Raw genomic sequence first — 24,285 nt, 5'->3', positions numbered from 1 at the left:
CATTGGTGGGTGGGTGGGCCTTCTGCCACTCTGCCCCCACCCTCGGGAACTCCCTCCCCCACCTCCTGCAAGACCCACCTCAAGACCCTCCTCTTCGACTGTGCTTTCGTTCACCCCGCCCCCCCCCCCCACCCCCCCCGACCCCCGCCCCCGCCCCCCCCCCCCAGCTCGGGTCCAAAACTCTGACTGTCCAGCGCCTGGAAAGGGCTCTGAACGAATGCCATTCGTTGTGGTGGTGGTTGTTGTTGTGACGACGCGTCTCCTTGACAACCACTCGCCTCCACGCGCTGCGTCGTCACTTCCTGGATACGCGCTGCTCGGCGGCCACTTCCGGTTTGTGTGAGGTAGTGGGGGGGAGCCGCCATTTGCCGGGGTTCAGCCTGAGAGTCAGCCCCAGGGGCCGGACTGCCTGTGACCCCCCCCCCCCCCCCCCCCGGGCGGCAGATGGCGGAGGAGAACCGGCGAGGCGATGAGGGTGACCGGGGGCCCGGCGCCGTCCACAACATGTTCGTCATCATGGAGGATCTGCTGGATAAGTTGAAGCTGATGGACTACGAGGCCGATTTTCTCAGGAAGAACAACATGAAGACTCTGTGCAGGTCAGAGCCCGGCTCGGGGGGTTGGGTTGGTGGGGGGGGTTCTCGCTGTGGGCATCGTGTAAAGATTCAGGGCATGTAAACTGGCATTACTGAAACCACAACCCACAGACACAGCTGAAACCCTCCCCCACACCCTGGTCACTTCCCGGCTGGACTGCTCCAATGCCCCCCTCCTGGTCTCTCCAGCTCCACTGTACACAAACTACACTTAATTCAAAACTCCGCCGCCCGGATACTCGCCCACGCGAAACTCCATCCCCCCCATCACACCAGTCCTTGCCAGGCTCCACTGGCTCCCAATCACCGAACGGATCGACTTCAAGATCCTCACACTTGTTTTCCAATCATTTACTTCCCTCGCACCTCCCTACCTGTCCGATCTGCTTTCCCCGATTCCACCACCTGCTGCCTCCGGCTTCCTATTTGTCCCTTGTACCCTCCTTTCCACCGTTGGCGGCCGTGTCTTCACCCACTACACCCCAAAACTCTGGAACTCTCCCCCTCCCTCACTCTGCCTTGCTCCCTCCCTCCCCACCTTCAAATCCTGCCTGAAGATCTTCCCTAAAGATCTTCCTTTTTGATCGTGTTTACGGTCCTCCCTCGCCTCATTGTCAGACTCCGCCACTGTGAAGCGCTCCGGGACGCTACCCAGTGTGAAGGGCGCTCTATAAATGCTGTTGTTGTAACGCCTTGGAAAGTCCTCCCAACATGAAAGGCGCTATACAAATGTAATCTTGTGGTTGTAAAATAATCATAATCCTTGCATTTGATAAAGCACTTCAGAAGAATGTCTTAAAGCGCTTCACGGACTTTACTATGACATGTAGAGACTCTATATTTTGTAGGCAGCACAATTGTGCTCAACAATGTCCTGCAAAAAGCTATGAAGTGAATGACCAATTTTAACTGGGGGGTTGTTGGCCAGGACACTGGGAGAAACTCCCTTCTGTTAAACAGTGCTATTGGATCTTTAATGTCCACCCAAATAGGCAGACAAGACCTGCCTGTTTTAAGTCTTATCCAAAGTCACGTGGACTATGAGATTTGCACCACAATATCCAGCCATTTTCATGGTGAATGACCCCAGTAGCATTCCTCCCAAAATATTATGACTTCTAAGCTTTGTTTGTTTTTCTTTGATATTGTGATTATTCTGGGCAGCTGATCATGGATTCGAAAGCAAAGTTGTTTTTAGCATTTGGCTCCTGGTCGGTCCACTGGGTCAGTCACTCACTCAGGATCGGTCGATAACTTGAGTAAAACTTTGAAACAAAAGTCAATGTAGTTTCATCAAACTGAAACTACGCTGATGAGACCTGCCAAGTAAAGCCTCACAAATCCGCAGCCAGCCCTTACTGATGGTTGACCTCCTATCTGGCTCATCAGTAAGACTTGTAGGTACATTCCTATCTTGAAAACTGCTAGCCAAGGACTCAATAGTTAATGAAACCCTAGTTGCCATCCAGCTTGTTTTTTTTGTTGTTGAAGATTGAACCATAATGCTTGATGACACCTCGTGAGAGAATGCAGTTTCATTTTCCACTCTATACATCAATCCTGATCTAAATAGACCCTCCTGAATGAGGAAAGAAGGTTGTGTAAACTTGGAGAAGAAGAGATAGATGGGTGCTGACTATTCTCAAAACTAAAATGTTTCATAACGGGTTGAAACATTTTTTAATCTTATAGTGGAACCTTCACATTCTGACCTCAAACCTTGCTTCATTCACTAACTTCCTCTTACATCAAGAAGGTTGTTTGGATGATTTGTCCCAGAAAGATCTAAATTCCTAATTCCTTAATCTGCGAGTTCCAAAGATTTACATATCATTACACCTTGAATGAATCGCAGAATATATAATGATTTGGAATTTCATCATTGTCTGCTACCATAATAAATCAATTAAAATTAAGATTTGGGAAAGGGAAATCAAGTTGATGGGGCCCCTGCAGTCTTCACTTTAAATAGATCCTTATCAATGATACTGGTCGACGTTTTAGAAGTGAGCAACATAAACTATAAGCACTGATAATATATTGTGTTTATTTCAACAGACATTACTTTGCTCTCCCTACCAACCCAGGTGAGCAGTTCTACATGTTCACATCTCTTGCTGCTTGGCTGATAAACAGAACAGGATGCTACTTTGAACAACCTCAGGAATATGACGATCCCAATGCAACAATATCAGATATTTTAACACAACTCCGAGCATTGGCAAGTATTAGAACACTAAATTAGGTGGGGCGAGGAATGAATTTTGGTTAATCATGGTCGTGGATGAATACTTTCTATTAGAGCATTAAAACTAAAATTTACAAAGCATATGATTACTGCATGACCCTTGACAGGTGATACATGTGAATTGAACAGTACATCCTGACGGAATCGTGATTCCCATCTGCAGGAACCTTATTTCTACGTTGACCGTTTTAGTGGTGCTATGTTCTCACCGTCTTAAAAAGCCTACAATAAAAAAATTGCTCAATTTCCTTTTTAAAAGAAGATCCAATTGCAAAAATAGCCTAGGAGTAAACTGTTGTGGATAAGACGGAAGCCATACTCCTTGGCTCTCGTTAACGTCTTCACTCCTGTGGATCTAAACTTCTCAACCTCTCTGGGCTCTCCCTCAGACTCACCGAACCAGACCACCTTCTTCCACCTCCGCTACATTGCCCGCCTCGACCGTACCTTACCCCAAATGCAGCCGAAACCCTGGTGCATACATTTGCCACCTCCCGCTTGGATTATCAAACGCACTTCTCGCTGGTCTCCCCTACCCCACCATCAGAGGTCGTGCTTTCAGACGACCACTATGCCCCGAAACTCTGGAACATTCTCCCTCAATCCCTCCACCTTGCCCTATCTCTCCCTTTTTACAAGTCCCGCCTGAAAACCTTCCTCTTTAATAGTGCTTACGGCCACCTCCCCCCGACTCGGAGTCAGGCCCCACCACTGTTAAATGCTCCAAGACGCTAACCTGCGTGGAGGACGCAAAAGTGCAAGTTGTTGTTGTATAATCTCAAACATGACTGTAAAACTGGTAAAATAACCACATTTATTTTATTATTAATATCATTCTAAATTTTGTTATTACTATCATACCAAATTATTAGTAGAGCTAATTTAGTGCTTAAAAGCAATCATTTTGCCCCCCCCAAAATACTGTCACTACGCTTTACAGTAAATTCTGTGAAGCGCGTTGAGTTATCTTGAAGATGTGATAAGGCTCTACATCAAATATAAGGATTATTGTTATCTGTATTTGTTATGAAATCGCAGTATTTATAATTTAAATTAACACCCGGATTGTCTAATACAATCCGGGTGTTAATTTCTAATTGTCTAATAGATTTGAAATCTTTGTGCTTCATTGATTTTCAATCCATTATTTTAGGGTGGCTCAGTAGATTTCCCTCCCTCGAAACTGAAACAAGGTTATGGGGAACAGGTCTGCTATGTCCTGGATCGCTTAGCTGAAGAGGCCCTGAAACGTACTGGTTTTAGTTGGAAGAGGTAAGACAAAGTGGCAGAGATCTTTCTGGAACAGCATAGAATAATGCCACATTGCTGTCGCATTTGGTGATTTGAATTGGCATTTTATACCACGGTATAAATTAATAGAATTACATAGAAGTTTACAGCACAGAAACTATGTTGTGTTTGTACTCCACATAAGCCTTCACCCCTCATAATACCCAGGTCTACATTCCCTTCTCCCTCATATATGCATCAATATTCCTCTTAAATACTTTGATGCTTTTTGCTTTAACCACAGTATCTGCCTTTGAGTTTTACATTTTCATCACCCTCGGTGGAAAGACATTTTTTCTTAAACTCTCTATTAGATCAGCTAATTTTCAGGTTTTCAAATATTTTTTAAAACTCTGTAGTGTTGAGGAAGAATGGTCACAAACAGTTAATAAGATCAATAGTTTTTATTTTAAAAATTTTGAATGGGTAAAATGGTCCCATTCGTTGCACTATTGCCCCCCTGAACTGCAGTCATTTGTGATTTGGAGAAATATTTCCTTTGGTATGTAATATTAAGCACTATTAGACTTCCTCCCAACACAAAAAGTGCCATATATATATAAATTGTAATGTATAGTGTCCAGCATTATTCTGTTTTAAAGTGATCTAATAGAAGTTTCAAAACTTTTGAAACAACAACAAGAAGATTACATTTGTATAGCACCTTTCTAATTGGGAGGACGTCCCAAGGCGCTGGACAGTGTACAGCATTTCAGAAATAAAAAGCGTAAAGAATGGAAATAATTTCTATTAATACATGAATTAGCAACAAAAGACCATAAACTTGAGATTATTACTAGAAACTGTAAGAATTTTTCTTTACACCTAGTGCTATTAGGATATGATTTCATTACCTTGAGTGGTTATTGAAGCAGTCAATTATGAGATTTAAGGTGAAGTCAGATAAACACGTGAAGGTTAACAATATAAAAGAGTATTGGAAATTGGCCCAGAATAGATATTTTCGATGTAGTGAGTACAGCACAGATCCAATAGACCAAACGGGCTTCCTATGCCAAAATATCTGCATTAAAATTTGTTCTGTTAAATTGGTAGGACATGATTCCAATGTTACTACTGAAACAGTGAGGGGGTGGAAGTAAGGTGAATTTTGTGTGGCCTGTGGAAAGTACAAGTTTGATGGTCCAGATGTTTCCATCATAAAATAAATATTGCATGGAAATTGGAGTAAAGTGCGTGTTTGGGATATTTGAGAATGGAGTTCTGTATTTAATTTGCAGCTGTGTTTTATAGACCTGTGTATCCAGCAGAGGAGATGGAAGAGGAAGCAATAATGGAGGATGATTCTGAATTGACTTTGAACAAGCTGGAGGATGAACTTGTTGTAAGTCCAAATGAATGATTTCTACACTTTCTCGTCATCTTTATTTAACTCTGCTTTTCCAAAAGATTACCACCCAATGTTTTCTACTAACAAAGCATTATAAGAAGTATTATTTTACTCAAAGACCTGAAAAGTGATGAAAACATAAATTCTGAAACTGAAGAAAGAAAAAGAGAAAATTGTCTAAAGCGCAAAGTAAAATGCAGACAACAATAACAAATCACATTTATATAACGGCTTTCATATCAGAAGCCGCTGGACAATAAAGGGTTTTCACCCGAGCTGGGGGTTGGATTTAGTAGGGGTGTGGTCCAAGGTGAGGTAAGAAGATGACTGAATGTGCGGTTAAAGGGGAAGGTTTTGAGATGGACCCCGAAGAAGGAAAGGAGTGAGGGGAAGAGACTCTGGGATTGATTGTGGAGTCCTGCAGTGGTTAGAGCGCTCGCCTTGCAAGCGAGAGACCTGGGTTCGATTCCAGGTAGGGTGAAATGTTGAGCAAGTTTCCTTACTCCATACGCCTCTGTTTACCTAGCAGTAAGTAGGAACCCGGTTGTTAGTCGATTGGCAGATCACTTTTCCAGGGGTAATAATTCCTTAAAAAAAATTGGTCACTTCGATCCATGACTGTTTGGGGGTCACTGCTGTGCGTAATTGGCCGCCCTCGCATTTTGCCCACAAAATATACAGTTAATTCACTTTACTGCACATTCTGTGAAGCGCTTTGAGACATCTCGAAGACATGATAAGACCTATATCAAATGCAAGGATTATTATTGTTTATTGTAATTCCAGAGAATGGAGGCAGATAGGCTGAAAGCCTGATTGCCGATGGAGCAGGTAGTGCAGGGGATATGAAGCAGGCCCATACCCGCCTAGCTGAGGGAGCGGGTGGGTTGGTAGGGTTTCAGATCGCAGAAGTAAGGTTGGGCATGACTGTGAGTCCAGCATCTTGAGACGTCCTCCCGACGTGAAGGGCACAATACAAATGTAATTTTGTATTGTATCTATTAAATCAACCTTGGTGCTGGCAAGTGTGGAATAATATTATTTAAGAGTTTTAACAATCTGTGTAAGCGTTACGAATGAGATAAGTTGTATTTATAGAGTTTATGGATTTTATGGCAAACAAGTATATTGAAATTCTTTCTTGTATGTTAATATATTTCTTTCCAAATATTACCTAACTTTACAATCATACTAGTGTATCAAGTATATTGAAGTTCTTTCTTGTATGTTAAAATATTTCTTTCCAGATACTACCTAACTTTGCAATCATACTAGTGTATCAAGCGTTGATGGTAATCTGAGCAAATGCAAATTGCCAAAAAAAACCAAGATAAATGTAATTTCCTTATTGCCTCCTTTTCTTTACAATCATGAAACAAAACTATTTGTAAATGAGATTTATTGTTAACTATTTGTCTAAAACTGTCTTCAGGAAGAAGCTGAGGACTGTGAGGAGGGCGAGCCCTTTCTTGATCTAGAGGTTTTGAAAGCCCAGGGACAGAAAATGGTGAGTCATTTCCCACATCTTAAGCGCATAGGAAAATTCTGAGGTCCCATCTGCCTGTTTAGATGGATGTTCACTATTCAAAAAGAGGAGTTTCTCCCGGTGCCCTGGCTAACAACCCCACAAATAAAATTGGTCACTCACTTCATGGATGTTTGTGGGACATAGCTGTGCAAAAAATGGCTGCTGAATTTCCCTACAAAATACACAGTCACTACACTTTATAGTGAATAATGTGAAGCAATTTGAGACATCCTCCCAGCATGAACGGCACAATATCAAATGCAAGGATTATCCTATTATCCCATCCTCGCCATCTCCACTGGCTCCCCATCCTCCCTGAGGATTGAGTTTAAGATCCTCGGGCTCACCTCCGTGGTCTTGCCCCTCCCTACCTCTACAACCTGCTAAAACCCTACTAAACTGCTTACTCCATCTGCTCGGTCGGCACTTTCGGTGATCCCCACCCTCTGGAACTCTATTCTGGAATACCTTTGCCTTGACCCTCCGTTGCCTCCTTCAAGGCCCTTCTTAAAACCTTCCTCTTTGACCAGGTCTTAGGTCATCCTCCTATCCACTTGCCTTCTACTCCTTTTGATTCCAACCCTCAGCTCGGATGCAAATGCTTGGCTGTTCAGCACTTTGGGACATCATCCCGACGTGAAAGGCGTGATATAATTGCAATTTGTTGTATTATTTATTGTGTTAGTTATTAATGAAAGATAGATTGGGGTGGCATGATATAGCTTCAATATATGAATATTTCCTGGGGTGAAATGGATACAACTATCAACAAAGATTAGCTTAGAGCTTTTTTTCTGGAGATGAGTTGATTGAGAGAGGACCTGATCGAGATGTTTAAAATTATGAAAGGATTTGATAACGTGCATTTTAATAGACTGTTTCCAGTTGTTGATGAGGCCAAATAAGAACATAAGAAATGCTAGACGAAAAAAGACCAAGGTCCATTTAGTTCACCTTCCACCTTCCTGGCGATCGCATGCACGTATGTCCCGAACTACCTATGTACTATATCCCACAATGTTCTTTACTATAAGCAAACTATCTAATCTTTGTTTGAAAGAATCAACTCTTCCTGCTTCAACTGTTTCAATCTTCTCTTTTCCAGCATGAACATGCCCAGTTCACTTAGTCCCTCCTCATAGTCCAGTCCCTCCATTCCCTCAATCATTTTGGTTGCCCTCCTCTGTATTTTCTCAATTTCTCCAATATCCTTTTTGTACTGCGGCGACTAGAACTGTACACAGTATTCTAAAAGTATGGTCTCACCAATGATTTGTACAGTGGCAGGATTACCCCACTGTTTTGAGTTGCTATTGATCTTTTGATACATCCCAATATTGGTTTGCTTTACGCTCTGCAACAGAGCATTGTTGGGAGAGCTTCAATTTATTGTCAATCAGGACCCCTAGGTCCTTTTCATTTTCCATAAATATTATTTTCCTTCCATTCAAATAATAGTCCCTTACAGGATTTTTTGTCCGCATGTGAAGTATTTTACATTTCTCCACATTGAATTTCATCTGCAACCGATCTGCCCAATTCTCAAGTATGCTCAAATCCTCCTGTGACCTATCTTGTTCAACTTCATAATCTACCACCTTCATTAGCTTGGTGTCATCTGCAAAGTTAGCCACTGTGCTTGCGACTCCTAGTTTCAGATCATTTATAAAAATATTAAACAAAAGAGGTGCCAAAACACACCCTTGTGGAACTTCACTGGTAACTTTGTCCCAGGCTGATGACATTCCCTGTCTCTGGGTTCTTCGGATCAACCAATTGCATATCCATTGTAATATACCTCCACTGATTCCCGCTTTCTTTACTTTCAGTACCAGCCTCTTAATAGGAACTGTATCAAAGACCTTACTGAAATCCAGATATATAACATCCACAGCCTTATCCTTACTAAGCTCCCTTGTCACACCATCAAAGAAAACCAGTAAATTAGATTGGCAAAACCTCCCCTTCATGAACTCATATTGGCTATCATTTATGATTTTATTTCTGTCCAGATGCTCCATGATTTTATTCTTCATAAGAGTCTCCATAATTTTACCCACAATGGACATCAAACTTACTGGTCTGCAATTTCCTGGATTACTCTTGTTACCTTTCTTAAAAATAGGAGTAACATCTGCCTTTCTCCAGTCCCCCGTCACCTCTCCAGTGATTTTTGAAAGATTTGTGCCAGCGTTTCTGTGACTTCCCCCCTTAGTTTGTACAGTTGTTTGGGAACCATGTTGGTAGTGATATGAATTGTGTCGCAACTTTTCTCTGTGATATCCTTGAGTTCTCTTTCCGGATAGGTTACACATCTACAACACCAGCAACTTGCACTTATATAGGGCTCTCCACGTAGGTTAGCATCTCAGAGTGCTTAACAGTGGCAGAGCCTGACTCCGAGCCGAGGGGAGGGGGGAGGTGGCCTGGCCGTAAGCACGGTCACATTGGAAAGTTTAGGCGGGACTTGAAAGAGGGGAGTGAGGGGGCAAGACGGAGGGATTGAGGGAGTATTCCAGAGTTTTGGGGCGCAGTGGCTGAAAGCACGACCTCCGATGGTGGAGCAGAGGGTGCGAGAGACGAGCAGGATGCCGGTGCCAGTCGTGCGGAGGTCCCGGGTGGTGGATTGAGGAGTGAGGAGGTTAGAGAGATAGTGAGGTACCCGAGAGTGAATGGATTTGAACACGAGAGTGAGGATCTTGAAGTCGAAATGAGGGAACGTAACTATAAGATGGGTAATAGCAGATCTAAAAGTGAATTTAGGAGGAACCTATTTACCCAAATGGTGGTGAGAATGCAGCATTCACTGACGGCAGCTTTGGTTGAAGTGAAAGGCATCAATGTATTTAAGAGGAAATGACAATACACAAGGGAGAAGGGAATACAGCGATATAGGAATGGCTAATAGGAGAGGTGGCGGCTTGTTGTGGATTATAAACACAGGCACAGATTATCTGGGCCGAATGGCCTGTTTTCATTCCTTATCATTCTGTGTAAATGTATGTAAAAACATTCATCAGATGAAAAATAGGTTTGCACATTGTAGTGTGAATTTTTGAATTTTTGTTATAGGGATTCATTGAATGATGAACAGCGGAAGATTTCTCTCTCCGTCCCCTCCCCCAGGAGGGAGTAAAGATCAGTTAGAATATTTCCTAAAATATGCTCTGGCAGAGAACTAGATATTTGGCCTGTATGCTTATTGTTTACTGCTGAGAAAGTCAACATTTGTCTCAATATACTGTATTTGAATGTTTATATAGGATGGATTGGAGTCTTCAAAGCCAGAAGACATTTTAGAATCCAAAACTGATGTTGGAGAGTGGAACCTGGAGGTGGAACGAGTTCTCCCACAGCTTAAAGTTACCATCCGGACTGACAACAAGGTATGTTTGAATTTCAGCTTTCAGTGCTGAGCTCTGGATCTGAATCTGGGTTTACCACTAGAATAGATTTACATTGTTTGCCTGGGTTACCACTAGGATTAGTGTTTCCAGTTTCATGAAGCTTCTCATTGTTGGCAGCTGGACTGAAACTAAAGAAAGTAACTGTCCAAACTCCTGTGAGATCACTTTTCAGGCATCACTTTTTTTCCCTTAAGTGAACAGTTAGTGGGTTGTTGAGACAGTACGAGGGTTTGCATGTCTTCACAGATGTAGTTTCTGAGGATAAGACAATGTCTATGCATGAAAGGATCAGCGTAGGAGTTAATTGACGGTCTTCCTTGGAGAGGTTATAAGGACAACCTGTGAGAAAACATAAAAAGAACTATGCTAATACAAAGTGGGCTGTTTATTCTGAAGACATAGTACAGGCCTTTATTCTGCTTAAAGACCTAGGTCCTACGTAGCTAGTAGTAGATCAAATCGGGACTTCAGGAGAAACTTGTGCATGCATAGAATGGTGAGAATACATAGCCCAAAGATGTAGTGGAAGCAAATAGCATTGATGTATTTAAGAAAAAACAATATCTGTACGTACTTGAAAGAGAAGAGAATAGAGGGGTTTAGGTGAGGGGACTAGGATGGGTGGGGGCTGCAGTGGAGTATACATTAGAATACATTAGAATATACAGCACAGAAACAGGCCATTTGGCCCAATTGGTCTATGCCGGTGTTTATGCTCCACATGAGCCTCCTCCTGCCCTTCCTCAACTAAGCCTTCAAGCATAACCTTCTATTCCTTTCTCTCTCATGTACCTATTCCAGCTTTCCCTTAAATACATCTATGCTATTTGCCTCAACAACTCCTTGTGGTGGCATGTTCCGCATTCCCACTACTCTGTGTAAAGAATTTTTTTCTAACTTCCCTATTGATCTATTTATGACTATTTTATATTGATGGCCCCTGGTTTTGGTCTCCCCCACAAGTGGAAACATCTTCCCAAAGGCCATAAACCTTTCATAATTTTAAAGACCTCTATCGGGTCACCTCTTGCCCTCCTCTTTTCAAGAGAAAAGCATCCAAGCATGTTCAGCCTTTCCTGATAGGTATAACCTCTATCCTTGTGAATCTCCTTTGCACCCTCTCCAGTGCCTCTACATCCCTTCTATAATGTGGAGACCAGAACTGCACACAGTATTCTACTTGGTCTAACCAAGGTTCAATAGAAGTTTACCATAACTTCCCTGCTTTTCATTTCTATTCCTCTTGAAATGAACCCCACTGCCTGGTTTGCTTTTTTATTGCCTTATTAACCTGGGTTGCTACTTTTAGTGGATTGTGTATGTGTACCCCTAGGTCCCTTTGCTCCTCTACCCCATTTAGGTTTTTATTTTCCAGTATAAAGAATGGCATGGACTAGTTGAGCCAAATGCCCTGTTTCCATTATATTATTCTATTTACCTATATCTGCCACTGAAACTAGAATAAGTCTAATTAACAACAACAACAACAAGATTCCATTTATAAAGCGCCTTTCACGTCAGGAGGACGTCCCAAGGCGCTGCACAGTTGGGTCATGACCCGAGCAGGGGGGAAATGGTCAGGGTGAGGGGAGGGAGCGAGGAGGGGGGAAATGGTCAGGGTGAGGGGAGGGAGGGGAGGGAGCGAGAAGGGGGAAGAGAGTCGAGAGGGGAGCTGAAGGCTCGGTCAAAGAGAAAGGTTTTGAGACCGGCCTTGAAGGAGGAAAGGGAGGAAGCGGCGAAGGCACTGGGGGATAGAGTTCCAGAGCCTCGGGGCTGAGAGGCTGAAGGCCCGACCACCATTGGATAGTTCTATAACAGAGTGTCATTATAGACCAGAGAATAAAATAAAGCATATTGATTGTGAAAACCTTTATAAAATAAATATTTTTGCATATGCAGAAAAATAAATGTAAACTCATGATCCGGTAAAAATAGGTCTTCAGTGGAAAAAATATTTTGATCTTCAAAAAATACATATTTTTATTAGCTCAATATACCAAAAATATACACCTTGCACTAGAAATATCTGTTTTGAGAAGTCCTATAAGACAGAAATGGTCCCATGTCTTCATTTGTTTGTTCTCATTAAGTTGTGCAGTTACTAATTACTCCCCTACACAGAAGTATTGACTTGTGCACAGTGAGGATTAACATCCCTTTATAGTTTGGTATTATTCTGGTTCCCTTGACAATCTCTTTGCTATTACAGATTCAGAAGCTGTTTAGATTAGTAAACAGTAAAGTACCTGACTAAGAAAACCCACAGAGATAAACTGTATTGTACCGGCTATAAATATCAAACTGTAATGTGCATTACATAGAAATGAGAACATTTCATTTTATGACTGGTTCTGACTTTTAATAATCAAAGGGTCAATTGTTTGAGGTTTTGCATATTTGTAAAGCATTTGAAGTTCCATTCCTTAAGAATGTGGTTGACTTAATATTGCATGCAACGTAAATATTTAGAAAATATTGCCAGGCAATTGTGAACAGTGGCAGGCATGTATCTTACAGAAGGTAAATGAAAGATCTCTTTGGTTATGCAAGTAATATTTTATACCATTGACAGAAAAGGAAATGTGTTCAAATACTCTCATGGCTTTGAATAAAACAAATTTATCAATTAAACCAGAAAACAACCCTGGAAAAGATCTTCTTTTTGTTTCACCACTCATTGTTATCAGCAGCTTCTGGATCTGCTTGATTTTCGGATGCTTAATTTGAAATCTGTAACAATTCACCTTTTAATTATGAAATTAAGTCATGTCAGAAATTCAGTGAATCCTAAAACCAGTGTGTTTTTTTTATTCGGTCTACTCCACTTATACATTTCAATATTTATTTATTGATCTGGTTTATTACCCATGACGATTCTTTAAGCACTACGTCTCTGCCCTTTGGAACTATTCCAGAACACTTTGCTTTGCTGCCTATCTCTACAGCTGTTCCTTTCATCACATTTATATAAACCTCTTGTTGGTTGTTGTCCCCCAGTCTATGTGCCAAGTGCTTGGAGACATTCCTTTACATGAAGTTTACTGTATAAGGTGTCAGTCTGGCTGAGTTGATAAACCTTTGCTGAGTCAGAATGTTGTGGGTTGAAACCTCAAGTCAGGACATGAACTTACATAGACTAGGCTGACACTCCAATATAGTGTTAGGGAATAATGCATTGTCGCAGGTGCCATGTTTCAGATGAGATGTTAAACCGAGGTTCTGTTTGCCTGTTGAGGTGAGCCCATAGCACTACAGGTCAACAATCCCCCAATTAGTCTTGCAGCTTAGTGGTTAGAGCACTCGCCTTGCAAGCGAGAGAACCTGAGTTTGATTCCCAGGCAGAGGGCGAAACAACAACAACAAGATTTCATTTATAGAGCGCCTTTCACTCGGGAGGACGTCCCAAGGCGCTGGACAGCATACAGTTATTTCAGACCCGAGCTAGGGGGGGAGAAGGGAGGGGAAGGAGATAGCATGGTCGAAGAGGAGGGTCTTGAGGCGGAACTTGAAGGAGACTAAGGAGGGGGCGAGGCGGAGTGACTGGGGGATGGAATTCCAGAGGTTGGGGGCAGAGTGGCCGAACGTTCTGCCGCCAGTGCTGGGGCGGGTGAGTCAGGGGATGTGGAGCAGGCCGGAGCCGGCTGAGCGGAGGGAATGGGCGGGTTGGTAGGGGGTTAGGAGGTCGCAGAGGTAGGGTGGGGCGAGGCCATGGAGGGCTTTGTATGTGAGGACCAGGATCTTGAACTGGATCCTCTGAAGGATCGGGAGCCAATGGAGTCGGGCGAGAATGGGGAAGATGGGGTCACGGAGTTTGGTGCGGGAGAGGACACGGGCTGCAGAGTTCTGGATTATCTGCAGCCTGTGGAGGGAGGAGTTGGGAAGGCTGACAAGCAGTGAGTTTGCATAGTCGAGCCTGGAGGTGATGAAGGCATGAACAAGAGTTTCAGCGGCCTGAGGGGTGAGGTAGTGGTGGAGTCTGGCGATATTACGGAGGTGAGGGAAGGCAGAGCGGGTCATGGCTTGGATGTGGGGAAGAAAAGACACTTGAGGGTCGAACAAGACACCGAGGTTCCTGACTGGCGGTGAGTTGTAGTGTGCAACCGTGGAGGTTAACGTTGCCAGAGCCTGAGGTGCTGAGGCGCTGGCGCGAACCAATCAGAAGGGCCTCAGTCTTGTTCACATTCAACTGTAGGAAATTTGCCTTCATCCAGGACATGATGTCCGACAGGCAGTCTGTCAGGACAGCAGTGGTCCTGGAGTTGAGGGTGGAGGCAGAAAGATAGAGTTGGGTGTCATCTGCATACGTGTGGAAGTTGACCCCATGTCTGCGGATGATGTCACCAAGGGGGAGCATGTAGATATTAAAGAGGAGAGGGCCAAGGACAGAGCCCTGGGGGACGCCAGATGTGACAGTCCGGGGGCTGGAGGAGAAACTGTGAGAGGTAACAAAGTGGATATGGTGAGAGAGATAGGAATCGAACCGGGCAAGGGCAGGTCCATGAAGATTGAGTAAAGCGGAGAGGCGGTGTATGAGGATGGAGTGGTCGACAGTGTCGAAGGCGGCAGAGAGGTCGAGGAGGACAAGGAGGCAGAGGGAGCCCTGATCACAGATGCTCAGAATGTCATTAGTGAGTTTGACCCGGGCTGTTTCCGGTTAAGGGAAAAGAAGAGGGAGGAGAATAATAATAATAATATAGAAGTTGGCAGAGACAGAAGAAGCGCAGCAGGGGGTGAAGTGGAGGTTGAAGTCACGTAAGATAAGGAGGTGTTCAGAGCAGAGGGAAAGGGAAGATAGGAGGGTGGAGATGTCCGAGAGGAAGGTGGGGGAAGGCTTGGGGGGACAAGGAGGATTTTGAGGGAAAGCCTGGAGGGGTGGTAAAAGGTAAGGTGTTCAAAGGAGGGGAAGGTTCCGGAGGAGTAAGGGGAAAGGCCGAGTGGGGACCGGGAGATGAGAGCCACACCGTCGCCACGTTAGGTGAAAGGTGTAACCTGGAGGTGTGGCCTCAACTAGTGGGAAGGTGTCCCCTGAACATCCAAGCTCATCCAAGTCCTGGATGAGAGCTAACTTTCTACAGTTGAATGTCAGCAAGACCGAGGCCCTCCCACACCTCAGGCACTGGCAGCATTAGAATCCACAGATGCACACTCCACCTCACCAAGCCAGTCAGGAACCTGGGCATCTTGTTCGACCCTCAACTGTCCTTTTCCGCCCCCACATCCGTGCCATGACCCACTCTGGCTTCCCCCACCTCCACAACATTGCCCGACTCTGCCACTGCCTCACCCCTCATGCCAGTGAAACCCACATACATGCCTTCATTATATCTAGGCTCAACTATGCCAACTCCCTGCTTGTTGGCTTTCCGAACACTTCCCTCCACAAGCTACAGATCATCCAGAACTCAGCAGCTCATGTTCTTTCCTGCACCAGGCTCCGTGACCCCATCACACCCACCCAACCTCGCCCGGCTCCACTGGCTCCCCATCCCTCAGAGGATCGAGTTCAAAATCCTCATTTTCACCTTCAAGGCCCTTCATGGCCTTGCCCCCTCCGAATCTCTCCGACCTGCTAAATCCTTATCAACCTGTTCACTCCCTCCGTTGTCTCCTTCAAGGCACGCTTCATGAACCTCCTCTTCGACCGTGCCTTCGGCCACACTCTCTGCCCTCCACCCTCCCTAATCCCTGATTGTTCAGCTCCTTGGGAAGTCCTTCCAACATGAAAGGTGCTTTACAAATGTAATATTGTATTGTATGATTTGCCAATGAGAGCACTGCAATGGCAAGTCATACAATACAAAATTAGCAAGCTTCCTGCTACTTATCCAGATAGGATCACTTTACGCATTAGTTGGCTTGCAGGAGCTAAATGGGAACAGTCCCTGCCCCCCAGTAACTGAACTATGCCCCCCATGCCAATTGTATGAGCAATACTAGCTGATTTGTTATCAGCAGTACCTTGGAGTAAAGCTTGAAATGCTCAAATTAGAGTCTGAATTGGTGATTTGTGTCTGCACACTGAAAGTTCAACCAGTTATCTTTTTCTGTTTTAGGAGAAATGTTGACACCTCCCCTGGAATGAAATTATTTTCACAATCTGGGCAATGCCACTTTAGAGGATAACAATTTAAATTGTAATTCCACATCTTAACCACTCTGTGGTGTAGGATACTGATTGCAAGTATTTTTCTACCTGATCCAGCAACTGTATGGCACTTCTGTTACCAAGTGTTACCTGCTATTTGTGAATAGATTACCATCTGTAAAACACTTAAGCCTTTATAATAATCTTTAATTTCATGTAGCTCCTTATCACATTGTCGAGATATTGCAAAGTGCTCGCGGTGAAGTGTAGTGACTGTATTTGTAGGTGATATTTTCTCCAGCTTTCTGATCCTAGATTCTCTTAAAGATCCAGAACTTGACAGTTGTTACAGCTTCTAATTATTTACATTCATCTCAAGTGTTTTTTGGGAAGTTTGCCATCACTAACTCTGAAAGCACGAGCAATGATTAAAAAAAACAGTTAAACATTGAGCGGACATTAACAGGATACAGAAAAATAGAGTAAATGAGCAACCAGATGCCTTTTAGGACTTGCTGAACTGATATAACAAATACAGAAGTGTGCTTGGAATATCATCCTAACTTGTCAGATCATTTGGTAAAACATGTATCACCTAAAAAAACAGTGTAAACTGGTAGGCGGGTCTATAGGGATGGTGGTCATGAATTACAAAGATGGTTGCTGAGCTGATTTGTTAAAATTTTTAATGTTCACTTTAGATCTTGGATTGGGGCCTTTCAATGCCATGTTACAGAATAGCGATTAAAATAAAACAATATCTGTTAAATCAGAATCTGAGACCTTGCATTTTAAGGTTGAAAATTGGAGCCTTACTTATCCATTTTGGATGGAAGTGCTACCAACTGTTAAGTAACTGTTACTTAAATAAGGAATGCAATATGTTTTAAGAATATCACAGTCCACATTGGCTTACAGACAGTCACTTCTTTTTACGGTAAATCCTGTGAAGTGCCTTGAGCTCTTTCATATTTCATTATGACTCTCAACATATATTATAAAGCTTAACAGATAGCAAAGTGAATTCAAGCCAAGGTTTGGTTCTGATGTTCTGCTGCACTTCATAAATAGCAAAAACTTCTTTATGTTTTGAATATATATATTTTCTCTATATAATTAATTTACTGTTTATTGCATGGAATTAGATCTTATATAGGATTGCCTGAACCTATAGCCCTTTCCCTTCTCCCTTGCTCAGCAGCCCTGCCAATGTACAGCCCTCTGAGGCAGTATTCGGCATGAAGAGCACTATATAAATACAAGTTATTATTAGAATCAATAAAGTGCTTTGTTTTAACAGGACTGGCGAATCCATGTTGACCAGATGCACCAGCATAAAGAGGGAATTGAAACTTCCCTTAAAGAGACAAAGGTATTCCTTTATCATACAGTTATAATAGATATTTGACACCAGTGTAGTCCTTGAAACACAAAGCGTATCAGGTTACTGAGTTTACTGAGGGTACTGATAATGTAGCAGAGCCTATTTGAATGACTTGCCTAATAGTGGGTTCTTCTACCCCATAACCTGTGTACCTTTGTTAAATTTGCTACTAGCTACTATTGCTATTCCTATTCTTGCTCTTGTCACAGCTATAAAGACGGTAACGGTACAGGATAAACTTGAACTATCATAGTGTCACCTTGTGCCCCCTTGTTACCAGGAGTCAGGATGTATTAAGTGCATATAATATATTACATGTATATAATTCTTGATTTCTGTTAATACTACGATACAAGAACAGCAATATTTGATATTGAAACATATTAGAATGGGAGCAACCCTTTGACGTGTGAGGCATCAGGAGGATGGAGTGCAGGAGGGGGACTAGAGATGAATGCATGAGAAGAGGAAAGCTGAAAAATTAAGCTATCTTGTTTTAAATCACTGCCTCCTATTACTGCCTACCAGCCACTCCCTCCCCCACCATTACCACCTGAAAAATGTCCAACGCGGTTTAATCAGTAAGGAGCAGACTGGCATCCTTTGGAATTTGTGGGACAGATTGTGGCTTTGTATGAGAATGTCATAACTTAGCTAGGTGCCAAAATATAAATAGAGAAAACATTGTCTTCTGAATAAATTAGATAATATAGGCATACAAAACAACCACTGTGTTAATATTGTTTTCGACAGTTTTTCGAAAAATAAATCAAAGGGATTGTATAAATAGAGCCCACATCAGTGAACCTATTGGTTGTTATTGTGGCAAAATTTTGCAAAATCTGCAGCTCCATGAATTTTCCCTCATTGAGAACATGTTTTTGTTATCTGTCATGTCTGAAGCATTAAAAAGCTGAATTAAATTCTCGTTCATGACAGAGTTACTTGGACAAGCTTAAAGATGAGATTGGTCGAACATTGGAAAAGGTCAGCAGTCGAGAGAAATACATCAACAACCAGCTGGAAAATCTGATCCAGGAGTATCGTGCTGCTCAGGCCAAACTCAGCGAGGTGATTGAGTGTTCTAGAAGATGCACTGGAGTGCAGTTTTTAGCGTAAAATATTGGCAGCAATACATTGCAAACCGTGACATTTTGCTTTTCTGTAGGCCAAGGACCGATACCAGCAAGGAAGTGGAGGAGTAACCGAACGGACCAAAATTCTCTCTGAGGTAGGGATTATGGTGATTTTAGCCAAATGTTTGAATAATCCTCTCCATTTCCAACAGATTTTGTTTATTTTATAACTCTTTTGTTCTCCCTTGCCCCAAGCCATGTACTGAGTGGCCTGAAGTAAGTTGCCAACCAGCTGTTTCTCTGTGGGACGTGTTTCTGTGCCTGCCAGATAAGGACTAAACAAGTATTTTTTTTAACCGCAAAATAAAAAGCCAGATATTTTCAGCTATTTGTGTGCACCTTTTATTGTGTCAAAAAAATGAAAAAAAACTAAGGGGTAAAAAATCGATCCAATAAGTGGGTAAATTCAGTTCAAATCAGTAAAAATTGGGCTTTATTTTGCAGTATTCAAAAAAACCCTCAAGAGTTTTCTGCTCAACTTAAAGGTAATTAGAGAACACCACACCATTTTTCACAGTATCAGAGTGAAGGAGCTCTAACAGCTTGCAACAACAAATGCAAGTGAGCCTGGCAACAGGAACATGTGCTGGAGCACATTATAGGTAAGCCACTGCTGCCCAGCTAAGATGAACTAACTCAAAATAAGCCAGGGATCAAACCTGACTTCTTCCTGCCTGTAAAGTACCAAAATACGATGCACTTACATACTGAGCAATGTTGATGTCGTAAGATGCACAGCACACTGGTGATTAAACATATATCATGCATTTGGGTGCCCCCAAGATTATCTACACAATCTACAGGTTTCAGAGGTTATCATTGAGTGCATAATTTTATCCGTACGGCAATTGGCAGAATTGCAAATGTGTGCACTTTCCAGAGGCCAATAAAATCTCCAAACTCACAGTATTTACAGACATTTTGAGGGCTAAGGTGCTATACAAATGCAATATTATGCAATAGACTTTCGACAAATGATATACAATATTTCAATATTTTCTTTTTATGTTTATTCTTTGTTTGTTTAGATAAGTGAAGACCTCGAAAAAGTGAAACAGGAGATGGAAGAAAAGGGAAGCAGTATGACAGATGGAGGTGCGTAAAGGGCATCGGGAAAGTTTTTTTAAATTAAACCTACATTAACCCAGACGCAGTTGAAACACTCATTGAGGCGTTCGTCATCTAACGACTCAACGTTTCAAATGCCCTCTTCCCCGGCCTCCCCAGATCCACCATGTATAAGATCCACCTGTTCCAAAACTCCGGGGCCCGCATACTCACCCACACTATACTCCATATCCCCATCACACTAGTTCTAGCCAGGCTCCACTAGTTTATGTTCCATGCTTTCGTATGTTCTTGATACTGGATCAACGCTGTTCAAATATGACATCTGAGGTAGCGCAATTCATTGAGCTTAAGACTGAAAGATTCTAGTAAGTAAAAAGAATCCTTGCATTTGATTTAGCGCCTTATCATGTCATCAAAACATGACAAGAAGATAAGTACGTTTTAATCTTGAATCTTCAGTGGGACAAAAATGATCTGAGTTTGAATCCCTGTCGGTCCACAACAAGTCATCCTTGGAGTTGATAACATTTCAAAACGTACTCAAAGCAAAAATCCCCTACGCCAAGAGGCGGGTGTAGGGGGGAGAGAGAGAGAGAAATTAAAGAGGATTTTAACTGGCTCTGATTAGCCTTGGTAAATCCAAGGAAATGCAGAGAGGTTTAGAAATATTCTCAGCTCTCAAGCCAAAGCTGCAAGGGGTAGAGCCTGAACTTGTACAATGCAATTCACTTGCTAATTATTTATATCATCTTAAAACTGTAGTGTTTTGTTACTGACTTATTGACCAGTGGAAATCATATTTTACTATTTACCATAACATGCTCTATTAGGTCATCCCTTAGCCTAGTGGAAAAAAACTAATTTCTCATGTCTTTCCTCATAACCCCTCATCCTCAACAACATCCAAGTCAATCTATAGTGCACCTTTTTCATTGCTTTTACCCCAATAATTGAGTGCCCAAATGTACTGTGAGTGATGATTAAATATCTAGGCTAACTATAGGCTAAACTGGCATGTACTACTTTATTGATTATTATATTTTCAGCTCCTTTGGTCAAAATCAAGCAGGCATTAACAAAACTCAAGCAAGAAATAACTCAAATGGATATCCGGATTGGAGTGGTAGAACATACTTTGCTACAGGCCAAACTCAAAGAGAAATCAAACATGACCAGAGACATGCATGCCACCAATATTCCAGAAAGTACAATTGGTGGTTATTGATGTACAATTGTACTCTTACATCCAGTTTATAATATATGCTGATGTTTTCTTTCCCCAATTGGAAAATTATTGAACTCTTTATGTTGTGGCTTTTCTGAGAGTTCAGAAAATAAGTGCAAGAGATGATCCTGTGCATCTAGAGTGAACCAAACGCTACTCGCCACTATTAGATCCCTGCCTACTGATCATTACAATGAATGTTTCTACATATTTGATGCTGGAATGGGGGACAGAGCTGTTTAAATCACTTGGCTGTGCCTTTTTTAAGACCTCACTTGGTACTTTGTTGATAAAGATTTTTACACTACAAAACTTATCATACAAGGTTGTACTTTAGTTCAACTATCTTGTTATAGCCCTTACACCTGTATAGTTTGGGCACTATATTTATTTTTCAATGTTACTGGTAAAGCTATCAAAGCCAAATAATGAATTATAAATAGTATTTCTAATGTTTTGTAGTAAAATATTGAAAATCTGTTGAAATGCTGAACACCCATATATTCCAACACACTGGTTGTATTAGGTGCCTTTGGTAGAAAAAACTCTGTTACATTTCTAACCAACACATGCAGAGGTACTGGCAGGCTGCTTGCCTTGATATATTGCTGCTGGTAGCAGAAGTGGCTAGTCAACTTCCTATTCAAAGTACTCAACATGTCAATGCTGGGTAAGTATCTGAGCGAGCTACAAAGCACTTGATTGGATCCATAGATGCAAATTATTTCACACTGCTCAAGCTTCGCCTTCATTGTTTATGTTTCCTCTGAATATCTTGATGGACTTATTCTCTTATAATGGTTTCCCAGATATGTTTTCTGTCTACCATACACATATTTTATATATTTTAAACACTGTTTTTATGTGAACTACTTTTACTACTCCTGTGAATTGTTCTGAGGCTTACACTAAAATTGTACAATGATGAAAAATATTTGTACACAAGATTTTGTGCATAATTTAGAAATAGATTTATGCTGTATGCAGGATCGATATATGTAAGCCTTTTTATAGTTGTATATATTCAAAGCTGTAACTTTATGTAAAATAATAATTGCATTTTATTGAAATGCTGTCCAATAAACCCTATCTTACATAAATAAAACAACATCTTGCTGTCCCACAAACATACTCCAGACTTATTTTATAATAACAATAGGATATAAGCCGTTTGGGGGAAAATATAGCAGTCAAGATAAGAAAACACTCACTGTGAAATTGGTGCAATTTTTGGAAATATTCCAGGTCATCATCCCTTTTCCAAATGAGTCATTGAATCAAGGTCCCTACATTAACATCATGAACCCATAACCTGACAGTAAGCACCTAACTCCATTGTTAGGTACTAATTGAGGTGTAGACTGGCTGCCCTGATAGTGGACTTTAAATGCGCATTGACTCTGGAAGATTTTCACCTAGTTTCCTAGTGAATATAATGGTCTCATTTAAATTAGCCAATTGCCTTTCATGTCCTCCTGATGTGAAAGGTGCTATACAAATATAATTTTGTATTGTATATTAAATAGAGCAGTATTGGATCTTGTACTATTACTATTTCTACATATTGTGTAGTTACTGAGGGCAGTACCTATCTCAGGATATTGCTGATGATAGACCTGCCAGCCTGGCTCATCGAAGGGTGTGGAGGAGCAGACCAATCAGTAGAGCTGGGATTTCTTCCACTTGGCTCTTGTTAACTGCAAACCAAAGCCTTTATGGGTCGGGTGGTCCTGGCTTGACAAGCAGCAGGATGTTTGCCAGACAGTGCTTTCATTGGCAGTTAGCTGTTAAACTCTAGCACTATCCCAAAGAATACTCTGGGGTCACCATTCCTTGGCTCTAGCCAACCTGTGACTAATACTCTGGAACTAGGTAAGAAGGGTGTATCTCCCTGAAGAGAGTGTGTGCATTCCATTGCAGACAAGGAAATGTCTATGTATAGGTGGCATACATGGAATTTTAACTCTGGTTTAGATACCCTTATGCATGATGATGGCTTTCTGTATGTGTCAGACACCTGGCTACCAAAAATAAAATGACTTATGGGCAGTTTCACAGAAAAGTAAATGCATGCTAACAATTCTATTTGGTCCAATATCTACAAATGAAGTATAATTTTAAAATGTATATTCTGTAGTTTTTATTATTACCTTAAAATAACTTCAGATAACACAATTTGAAAGCTACATTTTTCTTCATCCAAAAGAAAAACAAAATATATATATAAAGCATTTTACATGTTATGAATGTTATTTAAAGGTCTTCACAGAGATAGGGAGAACCAAGCAAGGAGGTTGGAAGGAGAATTTAAGCTTGTGGACCAACTGCACACATGTTTTAACAGGTTTTGAACAAGGGGCGATAAGAAAGGTAAAGGGATTTGGGAACAGAGTTCGGGAGAGCAGGGACAAAATGACTGAAGATTTGGCAACTAATCATAGAATGAACAGAGTCAAGAAGAAAGCGTTGGACCAGAAGTGGAAGAACAGAGGGCAAGGTTAGGGGAATGGGGCTGGAGTTGTAAGGCAATGGAGGGATTTGAAAGTCAGGTGAGGATGTTGAAGTCAATATAATTTAGATTGATATATAATTTAGATTTCTGGTCAGGAGGAAGTCTCAAACTGCTTGACATCTACCGGCTGGGCACCTCAACTGGGGGTGGGAGCTGAAATGGGTGAAGGAGAAAAGATGACTGAAAGCGCGGTCAGAGATTTTGGGGTACTGGGAGCCAGTTGAGCCTGGCGAAAATTGGGACATTCATTAACGGCGAATAGTAACAACAATAACCCTTGCATTTGTCTTCCCTAAAACCGTAACAAGAACCAATGAAGGCAAAGGGAGGCAGTGAGTACAGCACTGGGGTGTTAAGTGCATAAATCAACAGCATAGCCGCAAGTTTTCTGTTAAGTATGAATTTGAGAAGATCACAGTGGTAAGGTGCTGAGGACACCAGTGGTTGCTTGT

At 42.0% G+C, this 24,285-nt stretch overlaps 1 protein-coding gene across 1 annotated transcript; it reads left to right on the top strand.

The window, feature by feature from the left end:
- The first annotated feature begins 428 nt into the window (after positions 1–428).
- Positions 429–22,448, top strand: ift57 (intraflagellar transport 57 homolog (Chlamydomonas)). The gene is made up of 11 exons (XM_007897567.2): positions 429–599; positions 2,655–2,817; positions 3,998–4,116; positions 5,389–5,479; positions 6,918–6,992; positions 10,277–10,399; positions 17,806–17,877; positions 18,829–18,960; positions 19,058–19,120; positions 20,054–20,120; positions 21,143–22,448. The coding sequence occupies exons 1-11, from the start codon at positions 445–447 to the stop codon at positions 21,319–21,321; spliced, it is 1,239 nt and encodes a 412-aa protein (XP_007895758.1). The 5' UTR covers positions 429–444; the 3' UTR covers positions 21,322–22,448.
- Positions 22,449–24,285: the final 1,837 nt, after the last annotated feature.

This window comes from Callorhinchus milii, unplaced genomic scaffold, assembly GCF_018977255.1.
Source record: "Callorhinchus milii isolate IMCB2004 unplaced genomic scaffold, IMCB_Cmil_1.0 Scaffold2, whole genome shotgun sequence".
Classification (NCBI taxonomy): Eukaryota; Metazoa; Chordata; class Chondrichthyes; order Chimaeriformes; family Callorhinchidae; genus Callorhinchus; species Callorhinchus milii.
Note: the sequence above shows the minus strand (reverse complement) of the source record. Positions and strands in the feature narration are given on the sequence as shown.

Excerpts from the sequence above, each read along its gene's own strand:
- ift57 (XM_007897567.2), top strand. The coding sequence starts at position 445 with ATGGCGGAGGAGAACCGGCGAGGCGATGAGGGTGACCGGGGGCCCGGC. Across the intron at positions 4,117-5,388 it reads ACTGGTTTTAGTTGGAAGAG|ACCTGTGTATCCAGCAGAGG; the intron begins GTAAGACAAAGT and ends TGTGTTTTATAG. Across the intron at positions 18,961-19,057 it reads CTCAGGCCAAACTCAGCGAG|GCCAAGGACCGATACCAGCA; the intron begins GTGATTGAGTGT and ends GCTTTTCTGTAG.